This window comes from Sorex fumeus, unplaced genomic scaffold (genome assembly GCF_029834395.1).
Source record: "Sorex fumeus unplaced genomic scaffold, SorFum_2.1 ptg000007l, whole genome shotgun sequence".
In the NCBI taxonomy this organism is placed as follows: Eukaryota; Metazoa; Chordata; class Mammalia; order Eulipotyphla; family Soricidae; genus Sorex; species Sorex fumeus.
In genome coordinates, this window is record NW_026606064.1 from 39,308,558 (window position 1) to 39,322,866 (window position 14,309).

General features: G+C 42.3%; 1 protein-coding gene across 1 annotated transcript in view; it reads right to left on the reverse strand.

The window, feature by feature from the left end:
• Positions 1 to 1,144: 1,144 nt before the first annotated feature.
• Positions 1,145 to 14,309, reverse strand: part of URB2 (URB2 ribosome biogenesis homolog) — a 35,129-nt gene continuing 21,964 nt past the window's right edge. The window contains exons 8-10 of the mRNA XM_056130695.1: positions 10,943 to 11,030; positions 5,412 to 5,551; positions 1,145 to 1,599 (exon numbers count right to left, since the gene is read on the reverse strand). Of these exons, the coding sequence (XP_055986670.1) occupies positions 1,402 to 1,599; positions 5,412 to 5,551; positions 10,943 to 11,030 (426 nt within the window). The 3' untranslated portion in view covers positions 1,145 to 1,401. The remainder of the gene's footprint in view (positions 1,600 to 5,411; positions 5,552 to 10,942; positions 11,031 to 14,309) is intronic.

The following is a 14,309-nucleotide window of genomic DNA, read 5'->3' on the forward strand; positions in this document are numbered from 1 at the left end:
ATTGTTGGTTTCCATTTGCTAATATTTTGTTGATGGTCTTTGCATCAAGGATATAGATTTATGGTTTTCCTCTTTTGGTGATATCTCTGCTTTTTGTATCAGAAAAATGTTTGCCTCATGGAAATTGTAAGAATTCTTGTTTCTTCAACTTTCCGAATGAGTCTTAAAATGATTTTATGGATGTCTTATAAATGTTTGGAAGAACTCACTAATAAACACATCTGGTACTAGGGAAAACTTTTTTCCCCACACTGAACAGTTCTCAAGTCTTATTCCTGTCTCTGTGCTCAGAGTGGTGCTTTGGCATCCATATATGGTGCTGGCAGTTAAACCTGGGTGGGGAATATTCAATGTATTAATTTACTTTGGTTTGAGGGCCACACTCAGTGGTGCTCAGAGTTACTCCTGACTCTGCACTCAGGTATCATCACTCCCGCCAGATCTTGTGGGACCATATTGGGTGCATTGGATCAAACCAGTATACCTGCCTGCCAGGCAAGCACCCTACCTGTTGTACTATTTCTCCGGCTCCTGGGGAGACTTTTGATTGCTGTTTCGATTTCTTTAATTGGCCTGTTCAGGTGCTGTTTCTTCTTGATCAAACCTTGGGAGGTTGTGTAAGTCCAACATTTATCTATTTCTTCTAGATTCTCCTTCCAATTTCATGACACAATGGCTTTCAAAGAAGATCCTTGAAATTCTGTGGTATCTGTTGTGACTCCTCCCCTTTCATTTCTGATGGTTTACTAAGGTTTTCTTTCTTTGTGAGTCTTGCTAATGGTTTGTCAAACTTGTTAATTCTTTACAGAACCAGCTCTTGGTTTCACTGATCATTTTTTGTTTTGTTTTGATTTCATTAATTTCTGTTCTCAGTTTTATTATTTCTTACCTTCTGCTTGCATTGGGTTACTTTCTGTTGATTTTGTTCTAGCTGTTTAAGCTGTGCAGTAGGGTTTATGTAGTCTCTTTCTTGCTTCCTAATGCGTGCTTGCACTGCTATGCATTTTTTTCTTTACACAATATGATCCTAATTCATCCATTTACCTGAAGTGAAAAAGGCAAACTTCTACATAGTTCCTAGTAGGGAGAAGGAACACCAAAACACTGGATGGAGACAAAATCTACAACTGGGACAGACACAAGAAACTCTGCAATTATTTTATTTAATTCACTTCATTACGAGTCAATTTTCGGGGCTCTATTACAATTCTTATTACATTAAAAAAATAAACTTAAAAAGTACTCTAAAAATTATTGTAAAATACAGTAACATTACATTAATCCAAAGAGCTTTCCACATATGCAAGTTACAACATTTAAAGTCTTTCATTTTTTCATTCTTTGGAGCCAAAAGACATTCTACATGGAGCTAAAGACATGTCACATGTCTATAATGCAGTCTTAAGCAGTGTATCTTTTCTCTCCTTCGTGTTTCGCCTTATGGTACTTCATGTAATCATTGTAGAGCTCCTTAAAGACATCTCTCATTCCTGGATGCAGTGAAACTCGTAAGAACTGGATGTCACGCTCAAGGCAGAGGTCCAAGATTAGATAAATGCCTTCCTGCAGAAGATTTTTCACCGCTGGATACAAGGTAACCTTGGGAAGGAAGATACATCTTTGTAAGAGTAAACGGGCTACTATAGGAAGCTCTGGTAAGATTTAAAAGGAAATTTTAATTTCTACTCCAACCTGAGAAAACACATCCTTTAAAAAAAAATCATGCTGCAAAAGAGAGGAAAAAAAAAAGTGCCTGCCATAGAGGCAGGCTGGGTGGTAGGCAAGTGTCAGGAGGAAAACTGGGGACATTGGTGGTGGGAAATGTACACTGGTGAAGGGATGGGTGTTGGGACATTATATGAATATGCACGTTCATGAAACCAACTCATGAACAATTTTGTAACTATGTATCTCACAGTAATTCAATTAGAAAAAATAATAAGGGGAAAAATCATGCAGCTTGCTCTTCAAGCCCATGTTCTCCCTTGAACATGTATCTCAGTTGGTTGTTTCTATGTTTCTTTGCTTGTCTGTTCTGATTCTGGAACAGCCTGTGTTCTCGCTTGAACACACACCTTTAGCTTTCTCTCTCCTCACATCTTTCTAAAGAAGTTTCAATATAAACTATCTTGCAACACCTAAATCATGTTGAACATCACCTTAATTTCCAGTTTAAATTTTGTTTTGTTTTGTTTTTTTTGGGAGGAGTGTGTGGGGTGGGGGGGTGTATATTTGGCCACACCCAGTAATACTAAGGATACTCCTGACTTTGCACTCAAGAATCACTCCTGGCAAGCTTGGGAGACATGGGGTGCTGGGGATCAAACCCTGGTTGGCTACTAATAAGGCTAGCTCCCTCCCCACTGTACAATTGCTTGGCCCTAAATTTTTTCTGAGGGAAATAGAAGCCACTCATGCAAACAAAAACCTGGAATTAAGCATCATATGGATACGTTTCAACAAATGATTCTATGTATTTGCTAATATGGCACTTTAAAGACAAGTCTTTAGATTTAAAAAACCTTGTAGCATGAGTCACCTGCATATTAAATTTTTCCACATGTCTGATCAGGTTGAAGCTATACTAACTATGGGATAATGGCACCAACAGTTACAACATTATAAATGTAATACAGTCCACTATACCCTTTTCCATTCCAAGCAAAAGAGACAGGCAGGTAGACTTTGATACTCTCCAAACAGATCGCTGATTACTAAATTATCAGTTAGATCTCATCAGCCATCATTAATGTGATTTATGATAACCAATTAATAATTTTATTTCTGTTGACAATAGCACATAGGTTGTATATTCTCAAATAACCTAGAATGGTTGAACTGGACCCTAAGCATTCCCTCCCTAATACTCTAGTTTTGACTGAAACTGGCAGTCCACTTTTTAACAGAGTAGGCAGTCCACCTCAAACCAGGCTATATTAGGGTTTGGGGAAGTTTTGTTTTTCAGGGTATTCTATATGTGTGTGAACCAAGATAGTTTTTATTGAAGCTTAAAGATGTGAGAGGAGAGAAAGAGAAGTACTTCTACTCAGGTTTCAGCAGAAGCTGGTACTTCAGTGCAAACTCTGAATACCCCAGCAGCTGAAATATAAAAGCAGTAGGAAGGTGATAGCTGACAGATCTGGGCTAATTCTTTATTAATGTCCTGATGACCTGGAAGTATTAATGTCTCTCTAAAGTTTCTAGTGAAGATATATTTCATTAACTAGAAGTCTGATGCTCCAAGAGGATTACTGAGAGTTATGCTTCTAAAGAAGAGATTTGCTTCTGTCCGTACAATGTTGCTCTAATTTCAACTGCAAATCATTAGGGAACAAGAGGTAAGAAAAATAAAATACAAGAACAATCCTTAATTTCACTAGGAGGTAAGGAATTTTTAAGTTGATTGCTATTTACTCAATCATCAATCACCAAACAAATAATTTCAGTGCCAAAGATAAAAAGAAAATTTTAATTGCATGACTGAGATCTGAACGTAGGCAGTCTAAAGCAGAATCCAGAACCCACATTCTTCACAATTTCTTCCCATGGCATCTTGTATATGGAAGAACAACCCAGAGCACAGAGTTCTGTTGAGAATGAAGGCCAGTAGTATTGACCACATACTCAAGGCCAGGGAATAGCACAATAAACTACAGTTTATGCTTTGCATGCAGGAGGCCTGGGTTTAATCCCCAGCACCACACATACTCTCAAGCCCCTGAACACTGAGTAGCCCCTGAACACTGCACTGAGAATGGCCAAAAATGGAAGCAAAGAATACACAACCAATTCCCATCTTTATGTCTAAAAGATAAAGATGGGGAACAAAAAAGAAACAAGGGCAAGAGAGATGGCACAGGGGTTAAAGCATCTGCTTACACGTGGTCAAACCCAGCACTGCTGGATGGGGGTAGGGTGCGATAAACAGTTAATTTCTGCAACATAAGCAGGGTAAGAGTACTCCGAGTTACCAAAACTAAGGGACAGTTGTAAATTTGATCTACAGGCAAAAAAAGGTTAACAGGAGTCATCATTCTCATAATACACATTCCTCATGACACATTATTGCATGGTGAAGACAGGAACCATAGCCTCTCTTCACAAACGCTGTCCAATGCCCCACTCCTCAAAAACAGTAGGGGGGAATGCAAAGGAAATTAAGTTACACTTGCTATCTAGCACTTAAAATTAAAGGAGCTGAAGTGATAGTACAGCAGATAGGGCATCTGCCTTGCACAAGGCCAACATGGGTTCTTCGGCATCCCATGTGATCCTCCAAGCACTGCCAGGAGCACCTCCTAAGTACAGAGCCAGGAGTAAACCCTGAGCATCACTGGGTGTGACCCCAGAACAAATAAACATAAACAAAATTTTAAATAACTTTCTGGTCTAAAGAGATTTATGGGTTTCTCAGTGGAATCCCCTAATGCAAATGGACTATTTTCTTTCTTGCCAAATTAAGAATAAATGAATAAAATATAATACTGTCCTGCCAATGGATTCTGGGATACCACAGCTGCTTTAAATGATTACCCAGAACTCTGGCTTTCAAGAGTAAAAAGTCTTATAAACACACAGCCTTATGGAATTTTGAATCTAGCATACTGACATTCCATAATAAAATGACTATTAACTATTGGACTATCCAAAAGTTAGATTAACAGGGACAAGCATTTTGTTTAACCTAGCTAACAAACTTATCAGTATCTCTATGCCATCTACTTTGAGTGCCTGAGGTAGATTAAAAAGGGGCCTCAAAAGTCGTTAAAAAATTCCCAAAGTTCAGAAACCCCAAAACCCTTCTTTCCAATAAGCCTAGTTCACTGGAAGCTCCTGTTATTGGACCTGGGTAATATCTCATCTCAATTACTACTAATGAGGTAAAGTTAAAGGTAAAGGCCCTCCCGTTGATCGTCGATTTGCTCGAGCGGGCCCAGTAACGTCTCCATTGGAGACTTTGTTGTTACTGTGTTTGGCATATCAAATATGTCACGGGGAGCTTGCCAGGCCCTGCCGTGCGGGCGAGATACTCTCGGTAGCTTGCCGGGCTCTCCGAGAGGGGCGGAGGAATCGAACTCGGGTCGGCCATGTTGGCCGCATGTAAGGCGAACGCCCTACCCGCTGTGCTATCGCTCCAGCCCACTACTAATGAAATGAACCAAAATAGTCCCAGGAATTTTGTGCTTGAATATGAAAAGATAAGTTACTGGGCAGCTCCTATAGACCAACCAGGCCTGCAGCCCTTTGAACATCACTTGGTTTATTTCTCTCAGGGTTAACTAGAAACACCAGATGTCCCAGCAGCCCATCATCACAGTGAACAAATGATAATGGATAAAGAGGCACTGGGTTAAGAAGTCCTGCTACAAGCAACAATAAATGAAAGCAATAGGGAAGACAGTTCTGTTTACCTTCTGCACCTCAGTCAAATACTGGGCCACCATGAATGGGGAGAACACTGTGAACTCTTCGGTTTGAGCTGCAATATGGCTGTACATCCTTTCCACCAAGCGGGCACACTCTAGGATCACTGGCAGGTCATCAGTGCCTCCTGCAGAAGAAGTCTGTTTATTAGTGCAAGTCCCGTACATTTTAAGTATAAGTCTCTGTTTCTGTCAAACCATCTACTTTACTCAGAAAGTCTTGAACAGTCAGGGGGAGTTATGTCCTTATATTTTTGTCAATAACAAAGGGGAAGAAACTTAAATATTGAAGAGTCCATGGGTTTTTTTTTTTTAAAAAGTCTAACTCTAATAATTTTGGGCTGGGGGGGAGTCATAATCTGGCTGCTCTCAGGGAACACTTCCGGCAGTATTTGGGGTACCATATGTGGAGCTGGGAACAAACCTGGGTCAGCACTTGCAAGGCAGATGCTCTATTCAGTGTACTATCACCCTGCTCTCCTAATTATAATAATTTTAAGGAAAAACTATAGGATTACTATTTTTAAGGGATGCTTTAACATGGAAAAATAAATACATATTATCTTTAAAGCATAGTAATTTTGGGGGGCTAGAGAGATAGCACAGTGGGTAGGGTGTTTGCCTTACACGTGGCCGACCCGGGTTCGATTCCCAGCATCCCATATGGTCCCCTGAGCACCGCCAGGAGTAATTCCTGAATGCAGAGCCAGGAGTAACCCCTGTGCACCGCCAGGTGTGACCCAAAAAGCCAAAAAAAAAAAAAAAGGATAGTAATTTTTAAAATACAACCAATTTTGGGTCAGGGAAGAAAGCTCAAAGGGCTAGAGACCATGATGTGTATACACTGAACCTGCTACACACAACCCCCAAGACTAGACCTCAACCACTGTACCCACCCCCGAAAAACATCAGATTTTAAAAATAAAATACTGTTTTTGATCCTCAAGTTCCAAAATTGCATAGGATCTTTTTCTCTAACAGGCTGATACAGATGACTTAGTTATAATTTTAAACCCTCTATCTTCCCAGATTTATTTCTGACTCCTAGTTCTTTCCATCTTAAGAGGTCAGGACCACCCAGGGATTTTTAACTCCACTCAAGAATTCTAACCAGGGACTGGAGCAATAGCACAGTGGGTAGGGAGTTTGCCCTGCACACGGTGGACCCGGGTTTGATTCCCAGCATCCCATATGGTCCCCCGAGCACTGCCAGGAGTAATTCCTGAGTGCATGAGCCAGGAATAACCCCTGTGCATTGAATTCTAACCACGTGGGGCCAGAGTGGTAGTACTGGTAGGGCACTTGCCTTGCGTGGCAGTTGACCCAGGTTTGATCCTGGCATCATATAGGTTCCCTGGCATCATATATGTTTCCCCCAAGCATCGCCATGAGTGGCTCCTGTGTGCAGATCCAGAAGTTAGCCCTGGGTCAACCAACAGGGTTGACCCCAAAACAAATGAAAAAAAAAAAAAATTCTAACCACCTGAAATATATGCACAGCCTAGGTCCCACCTGTCTTGCTAGAGTTCACAACAGAACCTGGTAGTAAAATGCACAAATGCCAGAAAGTCTTTCCCTACTGGTTCACAACTTAGTACAGTGATAGAACTACTTTTATTAAAATATTAAGAGGACTGTTTCACATAGGGTGCTGTGGATGGGTGCAGATGAGACCTCCTTGGCGCCCCTAGGGACCCAACCCCGGCAGCTGAAAACCTCCAGAACTCAACTGCTGCCATGCTCACGGCTGCTCTCCACATGCTCAGGCCGACCCTCACCCACAAGTGAACCTATTCCTGGACCGCGTGGCTGCGACACTTCATACCACACACCCCACCCATACTCCAAGATTATCAAACTATATTTGATGGGATTCAAAGTAGGAGGCAACCAATCTTAGAGGGAAACACACACACACACACACACACACACACACACACACAAGCACACAAAGGCTCAAATTTTAACAACAGTTAAAATTATAGATCTCTTATAGAAGGGCTTAATGGCCTCTGGGTGAAATACAACGATCTTCACACCCTTTCCCCTAAGGAAACTTTCTGGGACCATTTTCAGTGGGTTTTCATAACAAACAATATAAAATATAATATTTCGGTTCTACTTTGGGGCTCGGGATGAAAACATCCAAAATATGGTGGTGGGAAGGTATAATGGTGGTGGGATTGGTATTTGAATATAAAATGCGATCAAATATTATGAACTGTCGCACTGTCTTCCCGTTGTTCATTGATTTGCTTGAGCAGGCCTAGTAACATCTCCATTGTGAGACCTGTTACTGTGTTTGGCATATCAAATACGTCACAGGTAGCTTGCCAGGCTCTCTGAGAGGGGCGGAGGAATCGAACCCGGGTTGGCCGCGTGTGAGGTAAACGCCCTACTCACTGGGCTATCGCTCCAGCTCATTGTGAACTACTTTTTAAATTTAAAAAGTTAAAAAATATTAAAGGACAAATACAGACACTAAAAGCAGATAAATGCTGGGGCTGGGGCTAGAAGGGCAAATGAACTATAGAAGTTTCTTTAGTAAAGTAAAGTAAAGTAAAGGCCCTCCCGTTGATCGTCGATTTGCTCGAGCGGGCCCAGTAACGTCTCCATTGGAGACTTTGTTGTTACTGTGTCTGGCATATCGAATACTCTCGGTAGCTTGCCGGGCTCTCCGAGAGGGGCGGAGGAATCGAACTCGGGTCGGCCATGTTGGCCGCATGCAAGGCAGACGCCCTACCCGCTGTGCTATCGCTCCAGCTCCAGTACCTGCTTTTCTATTTCCCCTACATCCTTTTGATATTTTACTATAGAGCAATAGTCTTTGGTTAAACACAGAAAGACCATAAATGCTATGCTCCTAATAATTGGGAGTTGACTGACTCTGAACCATATCTACTCCTGGGCATGATTACTTGGTCATAATTACTTGACTCAGGCTTCAGTTGCTATCGATCCTAACACCCCAAAAGGGAGATCTCAACATGGGACTGGGATAGACCCAGAGCAACTGGCAAAAGCTACCCCGGCAACAAAATGAGACAGTCTAGAAAGCAAAAATGCAAGCTGTTATGACTTAAGAGACAGGATCCCCATAATGAAGGACAAGTTGAACTGGCCTGAGAACTTAGTCTGGGATTTACAGTAAAAGCCTTGCTTGCTCTCAGAGCCCAGAGAACTAAGTGTTGGGATCTTCATCTCTGTGTTTATTCACACTACTGCAAGTACTGATAACTTATACAACTAGAGGGAAAGATAAAAGCAATATAAATGTCCCTAGGAGACAGAGTATCTCCTTGCTTTAATCTCCACAAAAGAGAATTTCCTATGTTTTATCTATGTAAGTTTCCAAATATCTTACCTATGTAAATGATCAATCACACCTACTTTCTTACCTCAACCCCTGCCTCAGATGTTCTATAAGTATGCTAGCAGCTCTGCATTAAATGGGCCATTTTCACCACCAGGCTGTGGTTCCCCATTCTGTCTCTCTGCTGGGGAGGCCTGGGGAGGACAGGAGACATGTCAGGGCCCACCAAACACACAAGCATCACAGCATCAGCATTCACTCTTATTTTGTGAACTCACAGTATAGTATGGGCTAGAGTGACAGCACAGCGGGTAGGGCGTTTGCCTTGCACCCAGTCGACCCGGGTTCGATTCCTCCATCCATCTAGGAGAGCCCAGCAAGCTACCGAGGGTATCCTGCCCGCAGAGCAGAGCCTGGCAAGCTCCCTGTGGCGTATTCGATATGCCAAAAACAGTAACAAGTCTCACAATGGAGACGTTACCGGTGCCTGCTCGAACACAATGAAAGGACAGTGCTACAGTACAGTATTCAAGGCACTTGCCTTACATGCAGCCAACCACAGTTCGATCCCAAGCACCATACCACATATGGTCCTCCAAGCCCTGCCAGGAGAGATCTTTGAGCAGAGTCAGGAGTAAGCCCTGCAATGCAAGGTCCTTAACCCCTACACTATTTCTTCAGTCCCCACCATGTCTTTCATAAAACTTTTAATGTGTCTTACGTACATAATATACATCCATAGAATTTTATGAAATTACGTAAATTAAACACTAAACTTAGGCTGGACTGTACAGTACTTGCCTTGCATGCAACTAACCTAGTTTGATCTTTGATCCCATCACTCCATATGGTTGCCCCAACATTGCCAGATCCCTGGACAGAGACTCAGGAGTAAACACCTCAGCACTACCAGGTGTGGCCCAAAATGAGAGAGAGAAAAAAAGTAAAAAGTGAATAAAATTAAGAATCCACTGAAAACAGGCCATATACTTTATAATCAACTTTCATATCCAATATGAAACATTTCTTCTCTCTCAAGACTATTAAACATGTGCATACATTTCAAAAATTACCTGGCTTTTATTACTAAAGCCACAAGTTTAATAAAGGTCACTAAAGAGCACATTAGATTATCAACAAATAGTTAAAACTTTACATCAGACAATCAAGTCTTGGCACACACAACACAGATCTACAAACAAAGAATGTGCTCTGTGTTCCCATGACTCCCTCAGAACACATGGCAAAGGACATGCATTAACAACTAACCATCAGGTGTGTGACCAGGACTCAGCTCCATGAATGCTCTGAGTCCTAGGCCAGTCCTCCCCTATACTGCCCTTCTCATCTCCTATTTAGATAGTCAGAAGATAGATTCCTTCTTGTAGAGGCCCCAGAGGAAAATAGGTTACCACCCACCAAATAAATGAAGCTGATTCAGGATGAGATGTATTCTGCTGCTCAATGCTCCTAAAAGTATTGATATACTACACTGACCTATTCTCTGCATCAGGAATGTGAGAAGTGAATACCTATTTCTGCCACTGACTTATCCCCAAACAAGGCAAAATAATTTCATAATATACCTTAATGCTAACTATACCTTTTCTCTTTGCTCAAATGTTAATTCATTCAAGTAGCTATGACTTAAATCTACACGTTTTGATCTATAAAACCTATGCTCTGTACTGGAGATAATTCCTGATGATGCTTTGGTATAAAACCAGGATCTGTCACATGCAAGGCAAGTGCCTTAGCCCCCATGGTATCTATCCGGTCCCAAAAGAATGACTTTTACATCTCCTTGATTGTACGTATGTTCCTAGAAAAATTAGGAGATGTAAAATGCATTCATTTTTTGTGAATAAAAAGAAAACTACTGGGGCCTAGAGCGACAGCACAGTGGGTAGGGCGTTTACCTTGCATGCGACCAACCCAGGTTTGATTCCCAGCATCCCATATGGTCCCTCCAGTACGCCAGGAGTTACCCCTGTGCAATGCAGGGTTTGACACGAAAAGCAAAAAAAAAAAAAAAAACCAAAAAAAACAAAAAAAAAACAAAAGTTGTTTCAGTATCCATTACTCACTGAATATTATCTTAGTATTTCCCTTACTTATAAATGGTTTAAATTTTCAGTAAATATGTGGCCAGAGTCACATGGTCAAGATACTTGAAACTGTACATCTATTACCATAAATGATTTACCTTTGTCTTTCTGTCGTCCTTCATGAATAACCGAAAAAACCAATCTATTAAAACAATTTAAGAAAGAAGGGATGGCTTTCAGCATTACCTGTAATAGTAGAAAAAAGCATATTTAAAAAACGTAATTGCTTCAACAACTTTTACTTTATAAGTTACCCAAAGTTAAATGAAGTGTATCTTCTCACCTCCTCCTTCATACACAAGAGCAGCCTTAAGGTGTGATCCAGGGCTCCTGCACACAAAGCAGTAACTTTTTTTTTTTTTTAGCTTTGACCCATACCCAGCAGTGCTTAAGGTTTACTCCTGGACCAGTCGGCTTCCATTTAGGATACGTACCTTAATCCTGTACTATCTCTCCCGTCCTCCCTCAGTTTCATTTTTATCAAAAACTGATGGACTTCACTGCCAGCTTTCAGAGGTGGGTGGTAAACATCCCAGGACCTCCTTCCCTGTACGAACATAGATTTGGACCCCATGCAGCTTCTCAGATTGTGTGAGAGTTGGCAGATGGTACCTAAGGTATGATTTCCCTTCCTAGATATACTCAAAGGAACCCAACGCTCCTCATCCCTGAGCCACTATGGAATTCCTTTCCTGAAACCATGTGGGAGCAAACTCCTATCATATACCTGCTGGAAAATCATAGAAGCTCACTGCCACTCAGGCTACCCCATGATTGCCCCCAATTAAATCACAGGAACCCCTGCTGTTCACCTCTTCTTGGCACTGCTGACTCCTATTACCTCTCATTCAGCCACCCACAGAGGCAACCTTAGATTCTAGGCGGGATGGGGGATGGAATCAGCTGGCTGGACCATGTGTCTTTGCCTGCAGGTAGAGGTGCCACCTCCATCACCGTTGATCGAAGAGGTCAGAAATTCCTTCCCCCTATCTCTCCTACCTCTGCTTCTTCAAGCCTCTGTAGCTGGGCTTTTGTATTCTGAGGTACAATGCCCAGAGTTAAGCACTTTATGCACTTATATCCAGGAGGCCCAAAGAGTCCCAGGCAGATACTCTAAATAGACCCAAACAGAAAAATTCCAAACATGCTATAATAACAAAATCCAAAAACAGAGACAGAATATTGAAAGCAGCAAGATCAAAACAGGAAAAGTCCATAAATGAGACTCTAAGACCCAGAAGAAAATGGTGGAATACAGTTTATAAAATCACTGAAACAAACACCTCTCCAAGAATACGCTATCCAGCTAGATTATCATTCGACTTAGAAGAGCTTCATGGGAAGCAACAGCTTAGGAAATTCAATGCCTTGAAACCAGTTTTGCAAAAAGCATTAAACAAGTCAGAGAGGCTTGAGCTAGCACAGTGGGTAGGATGTTTGCCTTGCACGCGGCCGGCCCGGGTTTGATTCCCAGCATCCCATATGGTTCCCTGTGCACCGCCAGGAGTAATTCCTGAGTGCAGAACCAGGAGTAACCCCTGTGCAATGCCAGGTGTGACCCAAAAAGAAAAAAAGAAAAAGAAGAAAAAACCAAGTCAGAGATACAGAGAGAGCACAGTGGGCAGGGTACTTGCCCTGCATACAACTGACCTGAGCTCAGTTTCGTCCCCCACGTTCCACCAAAAGTGATCCCTGAGTGCAGTGCTAGGAGTAAGCCCTGAGAACTGCCAGGTATGGTGGAATATAGTTTAAAAACTCAAAGAAACGAACACCTCTCCCAGAATACTCTATCCAGCTAGATTATCATTCAACCCCCCCCCCCCCAAAAAACCCCACACATAATATATCTTTTTAAATAACATTATATATTTTAAAAACAAAAAAATATATATTTAGAACAAATAAGAGACAGGACAAACTTGCCTTGAACACCACCAGGTTTGATCCCCAGCAGGAATGACTCCTAAGCACAGAGCTGGGAATGAGCTCTGAGTTCTAGCAGGTGTTACCTCTAACAAGAAATTTATTAGAACAAAATTATTCTAATAAAATTACTTGCCAGAACAAAAAAGAGCATTCAAAAAAATTTGCATACCTCTAAAAAAATTTACTTTATCAACTTTTTCACAATTCTGTGGAATTTTAGGAAATTAGCTCTTTCTATATGTGTGCAAGCACGACCACTTTTACAGTAAGAAAAAAGATCTCTCTCATATGTAGGATAAAAAGAAAAACAGTAACGGAACACCAAAAGGCCCAAGTCATCAGGCTTGAAAGACTAAAACTGAGCTTACATGTGAGTCGGGAAGACTGGGAGGGGGCAGATAATCCCATCATCGGCCACCATCCAGATTGCATGGCTTTCTCTACCAGAAGGGCGCAACATGACCCTGCCATAGCCATACCACTGGACCCCGCCCAGGCTGCTTCACTCAGGGTGCCCAAGAGGGGGGAGAGTGAGAGCCCTCCCTGCCCCTAGGGACCCAGCCCGAGCAGCCGAAAACCTCCACAACTCAACCACTGCCATGTTCAAGGCTGTTCCTCACCTGCTCGGGCCGAGCCTCAGGAGTGAATTTATTCCTGGATTGCAAATGCGGCCACACCACACATCATAAGACACTCCCTACCCATTCTCCAAGAGTACCACACCACATCTGGTGGGGTTCATATAGTAGGCAATCAATCATTGAGGAAAATATATACAGATATATTTTTTCAGATATATATACGAAAGTTCATATCACTCAACCTTTAACAACATATTAGTAATATTAGTAAGTGCAGTCTTCTGCCCCCGCGCCTGACTGTCCTCGCTCGCCGGGACCCCTTGGAGGGGAGCCGGTTGAGCTTTCCTCCCCACCCCGACCAGGGCACCCGCAGCCAAAGACCTCTAGGACCAGCCACCACCATGCTGAGACCACTCTCCGCACACATGAAGGTACTGGCAGAGGGACAAAGTCACGCGGGTTCCGGGGCTGAGATCTCCAAGCCTACTCGGATTTGGGCCGAGCATCCTCCACCCAGATCCTCCAAATTCCAGTAGGCGGGGGTCACACCCACCAACTGGCCCCCTGGCGCCGTGTAATCCCATCAGCGGCCAAGACTCAGAGACTATAAAAACCAGCTCCTGGACATCTTATTATTGACATCTTATTATCTCATTCCTACTTTGGACAAACTGGCAGGCTACCGAATGTAGCCTGCCCACATGGCAGAGTCTGGCAAACTTTCCGTGGCGTACCCAATATGCCAAATACCAGTAACAATGATGGGTCTCATTCTCCTAAAGAGCCTTGAATATAATCTCAGGGCTAGGATGAAAGAGACGTTACTGGGGCCTGCTCGAGAGAATCGACAAATAACAGGATGATTTGTGATTTGTGATTTGATATACGAAAGTTCACATCACTCAACCTTTAACAACATATTAGTAATATCCTATAGAAGGTCTTAATGGCCCATGAC